Raw genomic sequence first — 20,403 nt, 5'->3', positions numbered from 1 at the left:
CAAAAATCAGCAATAAATAACATCAGTCACTAAGATGTAACTATAAATTTTAAATAATTTCAATCATAATGTCAAGCAAGATTCAATTTGAAACCAATCTAGTAGTCAGCATTGAGAAATACTTGAAACACTTCATTATAGACACTTTAAACAGTAACATTTCAAGTGTTTTATTGCTACAAACTGGTACATCTTATCACAAAAAGCTACAAGGCATATTGTAACACATACTCTATTATACAGAGTGCAATGCAGTCCCCGAAACAGCCACACTCAACAGCACAATTTGAGTTACTCATTCTGCACTAAGAGGTAAATATGAAAAGCTTATGTCACACAGCATTTAATATATTTACCCCAGAGACCCGTCTTTCTTTTCAACTGATTAGACCAAAAATTATTATATCCAACTTTCAATACACACACCAAAAAAATAGGATGCTTAAAAAAATATACAACACAATGTTTTGATCAGCTTTAACAGTCAGTTTTCTATAAAAAGCTCAACTAAAATAGTTTTAATTTCATTTTAAACAAAATCAGAAACACAGAGGAATTATATAAACAAGTTCTCCATGGAATGGAATGCATGCATATGGTGGGCAATCGGCAACGACTTCATCTGAGACTATTAAAAAGTCTTAGCCACTTTAAAGCAGAAATAAAAAGCTGTTTTGCCCCCTTTTAACATATTTTCATTTTCTTGCACTTAGTTATCTTCAGTGTGGTCTAAAGTGAAATCAGTTTGTTCTTCAGGTTCTTCTTCCTCTTCTTCCTCCTCTTCTTCCTCACCCTCAGCTGGCTCATCAGCTTTGTCCTCTTCTTCTGTCTGCTGCTCCTGAGCCTGATCATTAATTTCAAAAGGATTTTCACCCTGAAGCAGAAGATTGAAAACAAACACTTTGATATTTATTTCAAACATAAAATAAAATAATACTCATCATTTCAGTGAATGAAATGTGCAGTCACTAAGAAACGCTATGCTTATTTAAAACAGCTTTTTAATAGTTTATTTTATGGCTTCGGGGCAGGGGTTGGGGTGGTGGTGTTTGGCTGTTTTTTGCGTTTAAAAAAAATCAAAACAGAATTGATTTAGAATTATCAACACCTCATTTTTGCACACTGGCAACTGGGATCACAATAAACTGTTCTAATGAAAGTAGAAATGGCATTGAGAAAAAGCCAAAGTATGGTACACATAAATTTAATTTGCGTTTTCATTTCATTTTCAAATTTTGTAATATTTAATTTCAGCATTCAACGTAAATTAAAGTTACATGGTTATGTTTCAACATGTTTAAGAACTACAGCTGCTTCCTTTTTTTCCCAAATTCAAACCAAATCTGAACAGAGGAATTTCATACTGCTTTTCTTTATTTAGTCTTTATTTAGTCACTTTGAATAATTCTATGAAAAAGGCAAACTCTTCACTAAACGAAAAAGAAATCTAGAATTACATTGACTAGCTTGAAATTCATTCGTATCCTGAACTAGAAACATTTTTAAGCAGATTTCTCAGACAGTATTTTAAATAGGTTGTTGGCATTCTAGTTTCATTTTTTTCTATTTCACACAAATAATTCAGTACAAGACATACCTCAGCTTTCACTTGTTTCAAATATTTAAGATCTATGAATAATCAATGAACAATAATAACACAAATTATTAGGACTTTCTTCACTAACGCTCCTTTCATGTTCAAACATCTGACAGAACAAGTCTGGTGTGAATGTCCAACACTAATCACTACCCACACTAGGACTGGGATTTTAAGAATATTAAAGATGATCCAAAAGGAAAATTGAGTATTAGGCCCCTGAACTTTTTTGCTTAAATAGTTTTACTTCAGTTACGTTTTTCAGGTATGGCATTCTACATGGCCTATAAATCACAGAAAAATCAGAAAGCTATAAAAAACTTTTAGCAAATACCACTACACAAACACTTGGCTTCATCCTTATTCTAAAATTAAAAAAAAAAAAAACCTCATAATTTCAGATTTAAAGAGAAGCCCAAAGAAAGCAGAGTTGTTTGACACCATGTTATTCCAAGCCCCAGGATAATTGCATGCACGCACTTTGTAACAGTCAGTCTGTCAAGCTCTATTGAAGACACAGGTGCCACATATAAAACCATTGAATAGAAAAGTATTTAAGCTTAAGACACTCAGTTCGGCTTTTTTAGAAGTAGATTATCATAGGTAAGGGTGAAGTACACAGAGAGCTGGTATCATAACTTATCTGAGCCCTATGAAAACAAGAAAACCCCCCACCTCCATTAGAACTCATGCCACTTTTAGATGATCCACAACTACGGTCAAGCACCATGGGGCTACAGAACACCAAGGGGTATTCCACTGAATAGCTAAGTGTCCAACATTGAAACACCAAAAATATGAGCTCAGTAAACTGCTTGATAAAAATGCACACAGAAAAATGAGTGCCCAAGCCAATTCGATTCCAACATCAATGGGAATCATTGTGAAAAAAAAAAAATTGAGCACCCAAACCTTAATTCAACAAGGATTAGGGGAACTACCCAAGACTGTACTCATCTACTTTCCTTTTAGGACAGAAGTGTGAAAGACTACCTGACTGCAAAGCTTCTAGTGCCATTTTCATTAGGTTTGGACAAATATTTTCAGTAACATTTGGGTACAGGGACAAAGATTTACAAAGACAGACCGAAATAAACCATTTACTGGGTTGAGAATACACCACTTGGATAGCTTCAAAGACATGCTCATCAGTGAATGTTACTGAGGGATATATTAGAAGTTTCATACGGCCTAATAGACAGCATTGTCTCCTAGCAAAAGAAAACAAAAGGTGGCCTTTTTCTTTAAATGATTTACAAGGATATCGGAAGCCCTTTTATAGGTCTCATACAAAAGGAAAGATTAAAATCCTCTAGGCCAGGCATAATAATGAATCGTAGCCAAAGAATGCACTTCTAAAATGACTGCTTCCACACTCCTGCAGACAAGTGACTGTCCCTGACTCTTGGGGACAAGCCACATAAAACTCTTACACTTCATTAATGCAGAGACAGTATATCGCTTCTGGCTAACCTAGCAGAACTGGGATCAGCACACTACTTCTGGCTGAACAGATTTCTATACAATAACAACAGAAAGAAATAAAGTTGCTTTCCCCAACTTTTTTCCAGAGAAAAATGCACTTTTCAAGTTCTCAAAATAAGGAAAAAGTTACTGCCCTCAAGGGGAAGATCCTAATGACTGTGCTCTTTTCCAGTGATGTAGCATCAGAGGCATCCAGCTCACCATACAGAGCCAATTTTGATGCTAGTTGATTTTGACAGCCACACTGGTCCCATCTTCCCAGATGGCTTTAAAAACAAAAACAAACAAAAAAAAAACCCACTCGGAAAACATGAACACAGGCACACCACTGAATTGCTGCAGAAAGACTTTATGATGCTTACAGTACATAAAAACACAAGCAGATAAGTAGTTTATTCCCGAGAGATGCATTCTTCGGGTTCCTTGTCACTAGCATATTTAAATAGCAGAGAAAGCTTAAGACTGAACAACCAAAGCTTCCAGATTCAAATGACCCCAGAAACCACTCACTCTGTTTATAACAGATCTCATACACCTGACTCAAAAAGATACCAAAGGCTGCCTACCTAACCTGGTAAACTTTAGAATGCCTTTATTAATACATGACCAAACAGTCCTGGTATATAGCAATAGAAAATTACAACCTTGACAACTTCTCTTGAGCACCATCCAAGCAGCTTTTCATCACAGACAAAAATCTATCTAGGAAGTTCTGAATGGTCCAAAACTAGAGGTAGTCATGACTTCACCAAGTGGTAAGTTTTTGCTTAAGAAACAAGATGGTCTTTTTTTCTTCATTATAAAGGGACTTGCTGCAGGTTCATAAAACTTCTAAGATGATTGCTTCAGAGTAGGCAGCAGGTGCATTGTGGGGGATTCCGCCCTTTCCCCCACTCTTTACAATATGGATGTAGGAGAACAGGAAGAAATTGAGAACTTTAAAAAAAGCACACAGAGACTACATTGGAAGCATAAAAGGCCACCACAAGACCTACACTGAGGAAACAGAGGGCTCTTTAAAAGAATGGCCAAGGTAAGAAACAATCCTTTCAAGGTTCTTTGATTAAAATATTTATGATGAATATATCAGAAAAGAGATTAAATGGAAAGGTTACTTGCACACAAAGGACAAGATGCAAACAATATGCTGTTAATTTAAGCACTGAATTGGGTTTTCAAATAATAGGAACTGAGAAAAAAATCATGAAATAAGATAGTGTAAAAGATGATCACAGCAGCATTGGGATCATAAAAATCACACGGAAGTTTTGACAACTGGAAACCTCAGTTCTGGTGCAGTACTTTTCTGAAAACTGAATGGATACCTTTCCAACAATGCAGATATCAGCTCCAAAGCCGCAGCACCATGGGGAACAGAAGCAGCATTTTGGGACAGAACACATGATACAGAAAATGATAGTCCTAGCATTGGGGTCCACCAAAAGATTTCAAGAACATTACTCATGACAGAGTTACTCTAATACTAATAGATTCAAGGAAGCTGCATCAGTAAATTAAGAAGGCCACCTTTAAGAAATGCTACTCTCCACCACCATGATTCTTCTTGTTCTCACCACTGGCTGTGGCACTAACACCTGTTGTCAAGCCCTAAATGGAATGTTTTTCCCTTTCCATTTGTAACTCTAGTCACTGACCAAAAGCAAAATAAAGATCAGAGACCACAGACCTCTTCTAAAGCCACACTGTCTAATATACTGAAGCTGCCTTCTGTGGAGCTGGGGACATTAATTGGACATGGCTCAAAACAAACAAAAAACCCTACACACAACACAAGGGATTATCTTAGGCTAACTCCATATAGATTGTTTCATTTTCAGTGGACACCACAGGCATCTTTACCATGTTAAAAAAAATCTAAAAGAAGATTTTTTTAAATAGCTTAATTCAGTGGAAATTACCAAGGGTGATTTAACCTTTACACCTCAGCTACAGCTGACATGTCCAACTACCTGAAGGATTCAAGTTCAAGTATGCATGTACTACCAAGTTCCCATTTATTTCTTAAAAAGATTTTGTGATGAAATTGGAAAAACTAAAACTGTTTTCATAATTAAATGTTTAAAATTGAAAATATTTGAAAATGTGTACAGCCAAAAATTGTCTTTCTGCTTTCCTTTTCACAATGCAAATTAAAAACATATAGTTAAAGAAAAATGAAAGTCAAGTGTTTGTAGAATGACATATTTGAAGCTGTAAATTTATATGAAATGGATGCATCTATTTGCTTTCTTTTGTCAAGCACATACAGCAAATAACCTGTGGAGGAGTCTCAGGTTGGAGAGAAGATTAAATGGAAGGGCAAAAGAGATTTTCCATTAAGCACTGGGTAGAATAATTCACAGACAGAATGGCATTCTACTCAAAAGTGGCCAAGGTATCCCAAGTAAGACAGCAGTTGTTATTGCTTGTCAGTCAGCTTATTCCAGACCAGCAGTCATGATCTGCTGCCTCATTTTCAGTCAAACATTAGCCAGAGTCTCCAACCTTGAAAAGTCTTACACAAGGCAACATGCAGCAAATATCCTCAAAACTGATTACCTGCTGCCAGGTGTCAACCAGCCAATCAACCCAAATGACATTAAATTGTCATAATTGTCATCCTCCACACAGTTACACAGTAGCTCCATGGGACAATCAAAATCACTTAAGCAGAATTTTTTTTTTTTTCTCTGGAGATCAGACTGTAAAAAAGAAACAGTGTATTTCCGTGGACCTTGGTGATAGTAAAAAGCACAATCTCTTCACTCTGCTGCTGTTGAGGAGGATGGTTTGTAGGTTTGGGAGTTTTTTTTTTTTTTTTTTTTCCCCCCCACACACACAAACACACAACATGGGAAGGTGGGTCCCAAATACCGGTTGTGGTGAAGAGATGGATGACTACTACTTTCAGCAGGCTGCAGTTCTAAAAGACCATACTGGCCTCAACACACGAGCAGCTTTCCCTAATTCAACATTATCTGGGATATGCACCTCATTCTAGGCCACACATTAAAAAAAGAACAAACTACCCGATATGCACAGAGAAATCTAGTCATGAAATAGAAAAAAAAAAAAAACACACACAACAAACCCAGGTGACAGGGCCCTACAATTTTACTACTTTTTTTTTTTAATGTGATGCACAAATTGTAAGTAGGAAGCCTTAAAAAAAAAAAAAAAACCACACACAAACCACGTTTTCTATTTTTTGCTCATGTCAAAATATATCGGTAGGGATGCAGGAAAATCAGGAGTTGCTGACCTGCAATTTTGTTCTCCTTTTGAGAAAGGTATTTGTGATGCTGATGATCTGCCTTTGCACAGATTTGAGCCAAGTCGCAACAGTCTCACAGGTCTTCCCTGTCCTGAATTTCCTCCATCCACACTGGCATATGCAGGACAGACACCTTCCAAAACAATGCTGGGTTTGGGATTTTTGGTTTTTTTTTCTTCTCTACCTGCCTCCCCCCCGCTTTTTATTTTGTTTGGGGTTTTGGGGGGGGGGTTTCGGATGGAGGTAGGGAGGGGTGACTCCCCAAGCCAACACTTCATCTCAAAGCAATCTACCTTCAGCTATAACAAGGATTTCCTACTCTCCTGGAAGACTGCAGGCACTGCATGCTCTGATTCATCAGATGCTGTATAATAAAAGCGGACTCCTTTGGTCTGCATTTGATTATACTTTTGGATAATGAGAGGGATTTGCATCATCAGAAGCCAAATACATCTCACTAGCAGGTGCTGCTGAAAGTGTATTAAATTAAGTCCACACCAGTAAATATCAATGCTAGACACCCTGACAACGTCAGTGGTCTCCTTGTGAAGACAAGATTTATCTTCCTCGGTTTTCCAACTGATTAACAACAAACTTCCATTTCGCCTCTTACCAATCCCCCACTAGGTGGCTGTACGGGACAAAGTACACATATATCAGGCCATAAAGAACATCAGAAATGGCTGGAAAGACATGTAGATACTCCAGGCTGTGGTATCTGATCATTTGCTACCTTTTCTTAACAGATATAGCACAGTTGTCTGTAACTGATTCACACACGCAACCACACAGAATTTTGCAGGATGTGACTAACTGGACATTTTAAAATCACAATTAAATTCTGCATTGGCTCATACCTTGTCGTATTCTGTAACACAGTATTGCTGTGTCTTAGATACTGTTGTTTAGGCACAGGCAAAATTATAAACCAACTCAATGGAACTACCAGAGACAGATAACAATGGTACTACAGAAAAAGTCACTTTACTGGCACAGAAGGAAAAAAACCCCACAAAACCCCACATTTTGCCAAAATAAATTTGCATCTGTTTCTCAGGCCACATATCTGCAATATGGGCTGCCAGGCCTTTTAAATTCTCTGATCTCAACTACTCTCTTAAACTTTCATTTGTGTATGCTGCCACACATCCTAGAAATTCTATGGAATAAAAAGTAGCCAAGTAGTGTACAGAAATAGAAGACAGAGCACCGAGGTTAAACTCTTATCACCATGGAAGAAATAGTGGTAAAGCAAACATTACAGATCACTTTTTTCCCCAGTTGCATCTTACCTTCACATACAGCTCATATCGTGCCTTGACTATAGGATTATTCAAGATACTGGTGGCAGTAAGAACACTCTCCCTTTTTATTTGTTCTCTGTAGGCCTATGAAATACATTTTACAGTGAGTAATTATCATACACCTGTTATAACTGTCACACAAATTTGAATTCACGGTCAGTTTCTGTAAGGAAAATAACGAACGTATTGCAGCATGAAAAGCTCATTCTCAGCATTTAAGTTCAAACCACATAATAACCTCAACTAAGTGTTTATAGTTATCGCTTTAGCTTCATTGAAAGATATATTTGCATCTTGCTTATATAATGTACAACCACACACCTGTCTATGAACCACAGTTACCTGTTCACATCTACACCTAACACGCATGCTTTTCCATCACAGACTAGTACGTTGTTGAAGACGTCCCTGCTCATTGCTGGGTGGTTGGACTAGATGACCTTTAAAGGTTCCTTCCAACTCAAACCATTCTGTGATATTCCATAATCACAGAAGCTCATATATAAACAAAACATTACACTGGCAATCTTGCTCACTACGACAACTGGTTTTTTTCCACTCATGCTACTCTTTCAACCCTTTTACCAACCTTAAAAGTGTATCATTATAAATTGCAAGAGGGATTAAAACCACACTACTGGTAATTCTAAACTGCCATCACTTTTATTCAAATTAGAAAGATAATAGCCAAGAAAAAAAAGACACCAGGTTTGTTATCTTGCTGGAAACGTATGCATTATGTTTTGCAATTTGAGTAACAAAATCTTTCCAAAACTTAATGGCAGCAAAAAAAAAAAAATCCTGTAAAATAAGGAAGTCATTCCTAGTAGCCTTCTCAAGACTTACTACTGTCAACTATTAAGCACAACATTTCATTAACTGGGGGTGCTTAAGCACTGGCTACTTCATAAGACATTATGTTTCAAACTGTAACAAGGGCATTCTAGTTCTCTAGAGAATAAGTAATACCAACAAGAACTTAGAAATTACTTGCACCTAGTACCACATTTCTCATCTGCTATTAGATTATGCTTGCCTTTTTTTCTTTTTTAAATAATACGTCATATCTTACTTGTTTTCCTTTTGTGTGATCAGGAGATTTTAAGTGCTGCTGAACAGAACTGTGTAATGCAGGAACATACACACTGCAAGCACTGCAGTGAACAGTCTCAACTTTCATCATATGGTCATCAGCAGTAACCCCTGCAAAGAAGGAACAAACCATTAACACAAAACATTTTATTCTAGGGAAGTGGAAGAGGGGATTGGTTGTTTTACAGCTAAAAATCAGAGCTCTCAGATGTTAGAAGATGTCAAACTGAACGGCAGAAGTATATTCACCCAAATTCAGGCATCAAAATTAGGCTCTCCAAAAGCAATATTGAAGGAGGAAGTTTTTCACTTGGATACTCTACCTCCTCCTCTCCACAGATTTTACGCGAGACCCAGGCAATTATGTTTGGTCTCTGGGTTTGATTTATGAACACCTACCTGCCTAAACAGAGGGAAATAAAAATTATACAATCCAATTGAACTATTTAATGTACACAAATGCCATCTACTTAAAATCAACAAGAATTAATATCCTTAATAATACACATTTTGACACAAGAAGCAAAGCTTCACCAAAGCAGCTGGATTTACTTTACCCCTCAAAAGAGCGATTAATTAATTTGCCTCCCCTTACCACCAGGAAGAAGCACATGAATCCAATTCCTCTTGCAATTTTAAATATTAGCTTGCCAACACAACATTCTGATCAGGAAGTCAAACAGGCCCTCCAGTATTTAAGGAAAGTATACAAAACAAAATTAAGATGTTGGCTATATCCAATTTTAAGTAGCTTTTAGCATTTAAATTCAAATAAAGGTAATATTAAAATGCAGTTATTGCCTGAAGTGAAGGTACTCAAAAGATGTCCTGTATGGCTCTTGCACATCTTCTGAAACCCCTCAAAGGATAAAGTGGAAGGATATAGCACAGCAAGGCAGGGACATACAAAATGCTCTAGAAAATTCCCTGCAGGGCAGCCAAGGGGGAAAAAAATAATTCAGGCCAAGATGCAACTTGGGTAGCCAAACGAGTGCTCAAGCTCCTTCTGTCAGTGTCCCTCAAAACCACAACTATCCCACTTACATTATCCAGATCCTTGCCATTATATTTGACCATTATCACCTTACTGCTTTATTACACTCTCTTCCAGTCTGTCTGCATCCACCTGTTGCCACTCCTCATGCATTATACTGAATAAGACTGTGGCAAAGCTCAATAACTGTTTGTCAAGTATCTAGCACAATATTACCTTACTCTCTGACAAGGCTACCTGGATAAGCAAACCTTATTAATGTTTGCCATCTCCCACCGTGCTTACATTCCATATCACATCAGAAATGAGGCAAGGAATCCCAAACACGTACAGAAAAGGTATTGAAAACTAGTAATTTTAATCCAAACACTTTATCATATTCAAAGAATGAAAAAAGGACAGGAAAAACTCTGCAGTATGCACTTTCACATAAAAAAAAGTATTACTCACCTTCCATTATATCTTTTTCAGCAGCTTGAGCATTTTCTGTCTGGTTACTTGTCTGCTGCTTACGCATAGCTGTCTTCTTGAATTTATTCACCATACACTCCTGCAGAGAATCAAAAAAACAAAAAATATTGTAGCACAGTTGATGTACGATTGTTGATATTACAATAGGAACCTATACTTAAAATATTACTCAGAATAGCTCTGTAATAAATAGCAATTAATTGCTATTACTTTAGGGCACTGCTTTTGATTGTAGAAGTAATGCTGTTTTACAGACTCTGAATTTGCTTTTAGTAATATGTGCTGTGCCAAAAGTCATCTGCAAAAGGAATAACCGTAAGTTAAGTATATTTTAAAGACAAATGATGAATTTAACTATATTCTAATGTAAAAGTATTACATAGATCAAAAACCACTTGTCTTACATGAAGAAACTCCATCACTATTTTGTCAAATTTGGTTTGCTTCTGGATATGATCCAAGGTTTCCTGGTGAGCTGCACTCTCCAGATGCGACTCAATTTCTTTTTCTTCAAACGTTCGAAATTTGCAAAATGAGCAAGTAAATGCCATTCTATGAAGAGACATACATTAAATAATATTACTATTTAAGAAACATTCTTCTCTCTCTCCTCAAAGCTATGAGGACTTGACAAACCTAATCAGGAAAGGATGGAAAAAGCATTCTTTGAAGAAGCCTAAGTGAGAAAGAAAAAGGAAATCCAGGACTTCACCATTATGAAGGATAACTGCTACAAGAAACATACACAAATCAAGCCAGTCTCAGAGTAATGAATTATCTACGCAGAAAATGAAAACTATTGAAATCAGAAGCTAGCCATTTAAAAGCCACATTATTTTGTGAGCATATCTATCATGGCTCTCTAGTTTGCATCACCTTTTGTAGTACTTCTCATAGTCAAGACAGTTCACAAATTCGTAACTACAAATAGTCAAAATAATTCTTTCAACGTTCATATTCTGTACAAAAAATACATAAGCTTTATATGGAAGTATGGCCTCGTCAGTACACTGAGGAAAAGGCGATGCTGCTACGATCACATACTGCACTACCACAGAACAGTTTTGTACAGTGCTGGCCACTTGGCTGTGGCAAGACTGAAGTAACTGAAACTATCTACATATTTTTGCTACATAATAGCTCACCATACAAACAAAACCAAAGTTGATTTTTAAGAGCTTAAGTCAGCATGAATATGTATTTAACTGAAATACATAATCCAAATTCAGTATCATTCTAAGCTGCTTCTCAAGTGTGCACTCATGCACTTACGGGGGAGAAGATGTTAGGAAATTGTGTATTTTCTGATACAGAAGACGTCCAGCTAAAGATTCAGTCTAAGTCACAGGACTTGGGTGCTGGGTTTTGGTTTATGGTTTTTTTGTTTGTTTATGTTAAATTTGTAATTGTTTATCTTAAATTTGTAATTTGGTGGGGAGCTTGGGAGATGGTGCTTTTGGCTTGTTTCTTCATTGTATTTTTCTTTTCCTAAAATGAGTCCAAAAGGGCTTTCAAGAAAGACGACATATTCTTAACAGAAACAAAGAAGACTGCACGCAAGACAAAAGTTATAGCACAAACCTGTATCCATCACCGTATTTTTCACTGTTTTTTTCTCTTCTACGCCTTTGCTTCTCTCTTCTGGCCTCGATTCGCCGCTTTTCTTCTTCCTCACTCTTACCTTCTCCTTTGCCATCTTAACACAGTAGAAAGATTTTAAAATGTTACATTCCAAGAAAAAGAAAACAAAACTAACAAAAAACCCCAGTAAAAGTATCTGACTTTCCTGTCTCCTCCACAAATACCTCAAAATTCAGAGAAAGACCCTACACCAAAGTGGTTCATTGGCTTATATAAACGCCACAGAAGTTTTGCTTTGTTTTCCTCATCCAAAACCAACCAATTTTAACATTTGCTTCTAACAATGCAAACTTAATAGTTAAGAGGTTAGACACTAGATTACGCTGATAAAAGCGAGGAAATTTAAGAGTTAAAGCAAACCCTACCCTGTTGTGCCTAGTTAATAAAGGCCTCTTCAAGCATGTAACCAGGAAAGAGTACAGGGAATTCATGGGGAGAAACATTATTTAAAACTCTACATGGTTTTAAAGCATCATTGCTACAATCCCCTTACATAAAAATGAACTAAATAAAGCCATTCTCTTCTGCTGAGAAGGCACTTTCCAAAACCAAAAGCAAAAGGTTCTCATAAAGGAGACAAAGCAGTGTTTCATCAAGGTATGGTATCCAAACTAAACTTCAACAACTCTGTTACTTTACCCCCACCAGACTTTGCTTGATTTCACAGAAAAATGTTCTAAAGATTTTCAGATGAAGAAACAAACAACAAAACTCCAACCACAGCTTCAAAGAAGAGTATTAGCCATTACCATCTGGTATTTAAGTAAGAGTGCTAACAAATAAATTACTAGAAATTAGTTTTGCAATATCGAAGGCTTCTAAGGACACTAATTTTTTGCATGTGTACTTATGTCTGCCTTTCCTATGTCTGCTTTAAAAGCCTATGGACAAGGGGAAACGATATTATTCAGTGAGTAGTTTTAGAGCAGGAAAAAGATCGCTTGGTCTCCTTTTGCAGTTCAACCTTAGGAGAGAGGTCAGCCTCTGTTAAATCTGCCTCCATCCAAGCAGCAACAGAAAGGACCGTAGAGCAGCATAATGAAAAAAAAAAAAAAGACTTGCAAAAAGCTCCATGGTGTAGAAGTGCCACTGAGTTCTGAAAACATTCCCACTGACTACCAGCTTATGCCTCATCGACAATTACCCTAAAGTTTTTCATTTTATAACAAAGAGTTTCAAAAACTACTCCTCTCTGGAGAGGATGAAAACTCCTATCCATGAGATTTTTTTTTTTTAAGTTAAATTGAAAACACAACAACAATCCACCCACAGAGGCAATTCCCAGTACTGATCTCAGGATTTAAATTTCATTTAGGGCCATCCCATCAACCCTGGAAATGTGCAACAGATTGTTTGTTTGACTGCTGTAAAAATCACGTGGTATCACATTCTGTGGAGTGAAATGGCCTGTGTCTTGCCCCTCAAGCTCACAAATTCAAGTGCCTGTTCTGTTACAAGCTAGGAATGGAAGCCTGAATCTACATATAAGCTGGGATGCCCTAGTAGGGCTCCCACTTTCCTTTAGTGTGCTTACGCAAACTTCTAAAAATGAAAAACCCTCGTGCAATTAAAAAAAATTTTCAGTGTACTACTATTTCAAGAAAAGAAACTCTCATCGGTTGCAAATTTCCAGCACTCCTTACCATCAGATTAGACTACATACACTACAGGGCAGCACACAAGGGAAAGGGGTCTAAAAATAGTTTTGGCCTTAACACTGGATGTCTGTGTGTTTGAAACCACTACAGTTAATACTCAATTTAACTGATTTTATGTAAACAACCAACTTGTTTCATTAAGACTGCACATAAAAGAGACCCCGTGTTTTTGAAAGCAGCTCTCTGAGTTAACCAAATCTGCTTTTGTAAAAGTAACTCACCTAGGTTTTAATGGTGAGGTTGATCAGCTAGTGGGATAAATAATAGGATATGGATGAGGAACTGGTGGGATAAACAACATTTAAGCAATGGAATGGCAGCAAGTATAGAAGATCACTGACATTAATTTCACATAAAACAAGTCAACAACAACATACAGAGACAATAAGAAAGCAGAGAGAAATAAAGCTTGTAAAGAACAAGTGATGGATGGTGTTAAAACATTCATCTTCTCCATGGCCTAAATTTACACTCTTAAAAAAAAAACTCATGCTCTCAATAACTAGAGATCACACATACAGGCTTACTAAATCTATTCGTTCAAAGTCAAATACAGTACCCAGAATACCTTACCTGACAAAGGAAGTAACTTACCTCCAAAAGTCTGATATCCAAGATCATAAGCATCTCTTGTAAAGTCTTCATATATAACAACTGCACCACTTGTGTCCACTTCAATTTCCTAATAAAGTCAAACCCATAATTTTGTAAGGGAAAAAAAGTGTATTGCCAGACTCAATCCAGAAAGACAGCACAAATTACTTTATTTCCAGTATCTGTTACTTGCTATTTTTATCAAATACAACAATGGAAGTTAGACTCAGCGCACAAACACTTCAAGCTGTGCATTTCTCCTTAATGCCCCGAAGGCTTTCTGAATTAGTTTGACAATCAAAATTCTGTCTTCTATATATTCTCACTTCCAATTCAGGCTTTCAAATACTTAGTTGAGAATATGTTAACCCCTCCACTCAAAAAGGAAAATATCATCCCCGTCTTTCACCACGGAAACAGGATATATGCACACCCTTAGCTTACCATCTTTTATCTAGACCCTTAGCAAGTGGTCTTTCTGTAGGTGGGAGCTAGTCTGTACCCTCTCAGAGAACATCTGTTAATACTGGTTCTTCTTTCATTTGCTCTCCCTCGTTGATGTGTCTTATGCCTTATCCATTTTTCCTCACTGCTGTTTAGCAGTCTCTGTCATTTAGTACTTAATTTCTCAAGCCACCCAAGCAGGTCACAGGTGACTACCTACAACAGCTCTCTGTGCATTGCAAGAATAGGTATGGTCTACAAATACACTTTAACATTCTTTTCCCAGGCTATCTGCACAAGCTGTATCTTTCACTTGAAAGCAGTAAAGATTTCAGACTGCCATCAAAATAAGACAGCTTTAAATAAAGTGAAGAAAAAGAATAAAGCTTAGCAAAACCTATAAAAATTAAGCACTTAACTACGTAACTCTAGCTTAATAATTATTCATCTTAAGGTATACTATACAAACTATGAAAAGAATCACAAACATTTTCCAATTTGGGGAATCTTTACCTCTATAGTAGAATCCTGGAAAGATGTCTTCATGTCTATAAACATAAAATGAGGAAAAATTAAATAATGCAAGAGTGCTGTCACTATCAAATCATTTTAAGGCAACAAGATATTTAAGAAAAAATTCAGCTTGTTATGCAGCTAGGGCAGTCTGCCTGAAATTTTCACAGCACTCCTGAAGTTAAGGAAACAGTTTTGTAATATGCAGTAGTGTGACCAGATTACAAAATCAAAAATAAAATTTTCATATGGAAGTCTGTGCACTTACCTTGCAAACTTAGAGCAAAAGTTAAAACATTTTTCAGCTGCAATTCATAACCAAACTGTATAAACCACTGTAGATCCCCATTATTGAGGAAATTATGAGCACAAAAACCCCTAAAATTTTATGGCCATACATGCCATTCATAATATTAAATACTCAAGTTTACATGCCTGCAAAGCAAGGTGTTTATTCAAACCTCATTGCTGATTTTTTTTTTTTTTTATCTCCAGCTTTGCCTGCAATATCAAAATTATTAGAGTTGTAGGATATCTTCAGGGAAGCTAAACGAACCAAGCACCACCACGACTTTACAACTGGTATTTTCAGTTTATCTATCGTGTTTCCAGTTCTTCATTACAGCATTCCATTTACAAGAAGCAGCAATCTCTCCCTGCCTTTCATAAATTACTCAGTAAGAATTCACACTATTTTCTCAGTCTGCCTTCCTTTCTCTCTCCTCCCACACCTTATGCCTTTATTTTAGGTGCGCTGCAGTTGATGCACTACTTTTAATAGCCATCAAAGTTTTTGGGCAACAGTGCCCAGGCTCATTAAAGGGCAAATTTTAATATTTGTCAGCTTGTCACTTGAAGACAACTGGAGATCCGAAAATATTTTCAGTGGCAAAAACCTGGCTGCAGGAAGTATCATTACAAAGTCTGCATGAAATAGTCTTCAGCAGTACATATTTAAACACAAAATATTCAATTTCATTCAGCAAATTACCTTTGCATTAGAAGAGTTAGAAAGGTAAATTCATAAAATCTGTTGTAGAGTACCTCAAAGTTATAAAATGAAGAATTACAAAAGAGCACATACAGCCCTCTTTCTGAATATTAACATTAGATAATACCTAAAGAATGAAAAAAACCTAGTAATTTTGGCACTTTGTTACTTACTAGGTGATTTTTTCTGGCTCAGCTTCAAAATAGGTTTTGTCATTTTGGGTTTCTTGATAAATGTCCCACCAGGCTTGTTGTATGGCTGTGGTATCATTTTTCTTTTTATTCCTCTTGCAGCAACCGCTGCAGGACTGGGTTTGTTATGATAGTCAACAACAATTCCAGGTCTGTGCATTCCTCCAAAGTCTCCCATATGCTGAAAATTTGTGAAATCAAGAGAAAAGTATTAGTATATGAAACCAATAGAAATAAAACAATTACTTGGTACAATAAAACTGTGAACTAAGTAAAATCTGTGTTCTAGAGCAAAATGCAGGGGAAATTTAAGCTCCCAGTTTGATGCTGTGTTGTGCAATGGCTTTGAGGGTGTTCCTCCAATAGAACTTACACATATGTATAAAATGTGTTTCTGCTTATTCAGAACCATTGTCCAGACAATGAACATGCCTATCAGAGTTCATACCTCAATCTAACATCTTGACTCCTCTCTTCAGATTCTCTAGATGATGAATGACTCCTCCCCCTTTGGGAACAAAAAGAGCTAACCAACCCAGTTGTTGCCACTTTAGTCAACAGTTGGTTTAGGTTGGTGGTTTGTTGGTTTGGTTTTTTTGGGGGGGGAGGCGGGGGCGGGGAGAGAGGGGGGAAACAAAGCTTCTTTATGCCAAATGATTAGTAGTGATTTAAAAACTGAGTAATGAAGGTTGTCCACTGTGTAACAGCAATTAATTGAAGGAAGCTCATACTTTCTTTAATCTTTCCACTGAACCCAATAAATTCAGAACTTAAAAGTTGAGCCTGAAGGGAGTGATATAAAAAACACAGCATTAATAGGAATGAAATTTCAGTTGAAAGGCTAAGCCTTTCTGTTCTCTCTAATATGCTATATAGTCATTTGTGGACACTTGCCTAAAAGTTTCCTTTCTGAAATGAGTAATCTGAAGAGGGAGAATTTAGGTAGAAGCAATGTTTCCACAAGTGCTAACATACTTCTTAATATTAACTAAATTATTTGATTAATAAAGAGCAGAAGAGAGCCCATTGACTGGATGGGTGACTTGGATAAGCAGAAAATATTTGTATTGTTTCAAGAAGAGAATTAGTATTACACTATGAAAAACCATAAAAATAACTTCAACATACTTAGTGAAAAGTATGACTTTTGTAAAGCAAATTAAATGACAGACAGAATGTACCAAAACAGGCACTTTTCTTAATCAGAAGTCCATGCACAAGATCTCCGTGTTTATTTAGTTGAGATAGTTACAGAACTACCTAGCATGTACATTTACACTGTAAACGGATAAATCTAACATGAAATAAATGCACTTGGATAATTTCAAGTACTTTTTTTTTTCCAAACAGACAGTCTATCTATTAAAGGTGCAATGCATTTTACATATGGTAAGTAGTTTACCCTTTACATTCTCATTTATTATACAAAAGACTAAAAAGATAACTTACAAAAGCAAAACAAAAAAGAAATAAGGCTACTTAGTTGTAACCGCACAAAACTTTCAGATCTAAATGAGTTCTGAAAGTTCAGAAAGGATGGCATCCAAGCCTAAGAACCTAACACTTTCAGCTTCACACGCAGAGAAACAAAGAATCTATTCCTCATACCGTGCTACACGCTAGCTATCAGCCATGTGCAACTCTGAGCTAAAATTTCAATATGGCAACTACAGTACTCAAGAATGCTGCAAAGTAGCCTTTCTACAACAAAACCACCACACAATTAGGCATTTAAAAGACCCAATAAAAAAATAATCTTCCTCTACACTTCTAGCTACAAACCAGTTGTATGGTTTAATATTAAAGAATTGCTTCCCAAAGAAATATGACACACTTAAGAATCTCAAAAGGTAAGTTACACCTAGAGGCACAGGCAGAAAAGCGTTCACTAAACATTTCGTCCTTAAAAAAATCATCATCAGAACTGAGATTATAAAACCAAGATAAAGGGACACCATCAACTTAAAGTTAGTACTTCTGTCACGCTTTTTGTTTTAAGTCTCTTCTGTTCCTTTTTTTCCCCTAGCTCATTTAACATCAAGCATTACTTCTCCAAACTGTGATGCACTATTTCGTGTACAGTTAACCTTGCTGTTTCTCGGACATACAGTTTTTAGATCCTACATGGGAAAGCAATCCACTGAAAAGGAGTTAAAACATAAGTCCTCAAAACAAAATGAATACAAGTAACAGGACTAAGCACGTAATCTGGAAATTAACCTCAATTCTGTGAAAGGACCTGATTTCAAGTTGATGATGACCCTTTAATCATGCTTTAATTTTGAAAAAGAATCACTGTAACTGCTAACCACCCACCTTTGCCATTTCCTCCCCATCACAGCTCCAATACACAAGTCAGAGTAAGAATTAAGTTTAAAAGAAGACTTGATGATTGATCAAGCATGTGTTCAACTTATTAAAGAATCAGCTAAACTTTTACCTTTACAGGAAACAAAAACTACTCTAGCCTTCACAACCTGGGTTTTATTTTTTGCTTATACATTGCACCTTTAACCTAATCAAAACTTCAAAAGACTTTGAATTAAACTTGCACAATATTCAAGAATTTCCCCACTAGCAGCAAAAATGCCAGTGTCTACAAGGAGAAATTTAAGTCCTTTTAATCCCTTTTAGACCAAACCTATTACTTTTATCTTCACCTTTCAAAGAAAAGGAGAGATTTAACAAACCTTAACAACTAGTCTTCTATTACTCATTCAACAGAAAGAGGGACTGGGTTCTACTTGAAGACAGCTTCAAGGGGGTAAACAACATTGACAACCATGATAGTTTGCTTGGACAAAAAAACCCCACACTGTACTGAACAGTGCATTCATTTTAAAGCAGCGGTCTTGAAAGGGTTTAAAAGAGTGTCTAGTGAAAAGAATCTGAAAAGATTCTGTACTTACTCCTCGGCCTCGGCCTCTGCCTGTTGATGGTCCTCCAAAAGCATCATAGTTTCTGCTTCCAAATCCACTTTCAGGATAAGCAGGCGTTCCTCTCCCCCGAGAGCCTACAGGTGCAGGCTTCATATGGGGTGAAGAAAAACTGCTGTAGGAAGAGTAACTCTCTCTTCCTCTGTCCTCCATAAACCCAGGCCTCAATTTTGAACGGGAGTAAGGTGCTTCCCAGCTAGACCCGCCCTGGTTTCTACCTCCGAAAGAGTCAAGGCTATTCCGGTAGGAGTTGTCAAATCGACCACCATAACTACCTCCGAAGCGGCTTTGTTCGGGTTCATTATAACCATAGCCAGATCTGTACAGATCTCGCCCACCCAGAGAAGACCCGGAGTCGTAAGACTCATAAGGTCCAAACCTGGAAAAGTTGCACAGTGAGGAGAAAAAAAAGTAAGCTTACTAATGTTATACATTTCAAAAGACAAGTTATCAGTTGACATTTATCAACTAAAATCAATGTATTACTATACTGGTCTGTACAGTTCTGTTATTGTTTAAACTTGATTAGGGCTGGGCAAATCACATACTATGACCAGACAGAAAGCTATCTGAGCCATTTTTGCTACAAACAATTCTAAAGTTCAGTATGCCTGAACTCTGTTTATTTAAAATTTTCAGCAACATTTACTTACTAAAACATTATTAGAGCCCAGCCCTAGTCTCACGAAAATAATTACCTGCAGACATTCATAGGCTAGTCAAACTCTCCTTTCTTCAAAATTATGCCCTCATATTCTAACAGTTAAACAGCAGTTAAAAGGCAGTTTAGTTCTGAACTGAGGGGAAAAAAAGATTTTTTTTTTTTTTTAGTGGTACAGTTTCGAGTCTTAAACACTCAACAGTTCTAATTTTAAAGGAAAAATATACATGCTCTTCCATTCATATTTGTACTTTTGGAATTTTCTTCCCTGTAAAAATAAGTTTCCCCATCAAGGAGTTCATGAGCTTCAGTGCATCCATCTTTTGCTTGCAGACCATTAAGTCTAGCAACTCGGGATTTTGAAAGTCTACCCAATGCATGCACAGCGGACACAAAAACAGTCCTTGGAATTTCAGAGTAGAGTAACAAGGAGCTGAAATCTTTAGTTATTTACCAAGAGTTTGCTTTGCCTAGGGGTGGTGGATCAGGCTGGAAACAATATTTGTAACCACTTGGAAGGGAAACACATTAGTGTCCCTGCAGGGTTATAATAAGGT

General features: G+C 36.7%; 1 protein-coding gene across 1 annotated transcript in view; it reads right to left on the bottom strand.

Annotated features, from left to right (window-relative positions):
- Positions 1-231: 231 nt before the first annotated feature.
- The window catches only part of LOC104489524 (DBIRD complex subunit ZNF326), a 27,848-nt gene continuing 7,676 nt past the window's right edge, over positions 232-20,403 (bottom strand). The window contains exons 3-12 of the mRNA XM_010131695.1: positions 19,159-19,564; positions 16,232-16,430; positions 15,068-15,102; positions 14,111-14,198; positions 11,799-11,913; positions 10,622-10,769; positions 10,197-10,296; positions 8,733-8,863; positions 7,649-7,744; positions 232-874 (exon numbers count right to left, since the gene is read on the bottom strand). Coding sequence (XP_010129997.1) covers positions 710-874; positions 7,649-7,744; positions 8,733-8,863; positions 10,197-10,296; positions 10,622-10,769; positions 11,799-11,913; positions 14,111-14,198; positions 15,068-15,102; positions 16,232-16,430; positions 19,159-19,564 — 1,483 coding nt within the window. The 3' untranslated portion in view covers positions 232-709. The remainder of the gene's footprint in view (positions 875-7,648; positions 7,745-8,732; positions 8,864-10,196; positions 10,297-10,621; positions 10,770-11,798; positions 11,914-14,110; positions 14,199-15,067; positions 15,103-16,231; positions 16,431-19,158; positions 19,565-20,403) is intronic.

This window comes from Buceros rhinoceros, unplaced genomic scaffold, assembly GCF_000710305.1.
Source record: "Buceros rhinoceros silvestris isolate BGI_N320 unplaced genomic scaffold, ASM71030v1 scaffold31172, whole genome shotgun sequence".
Classification (NCBI taxonomy): domain Eukaryota; kingdom Metazoa; phylum Chordata; class Aves; order Bucerotiformes; family Bucerotidae; genus Buceros; species Buceros rhinoceros.
This window is presented reverse-complemented; position numbering and strand designations above follow the sequence as displayed.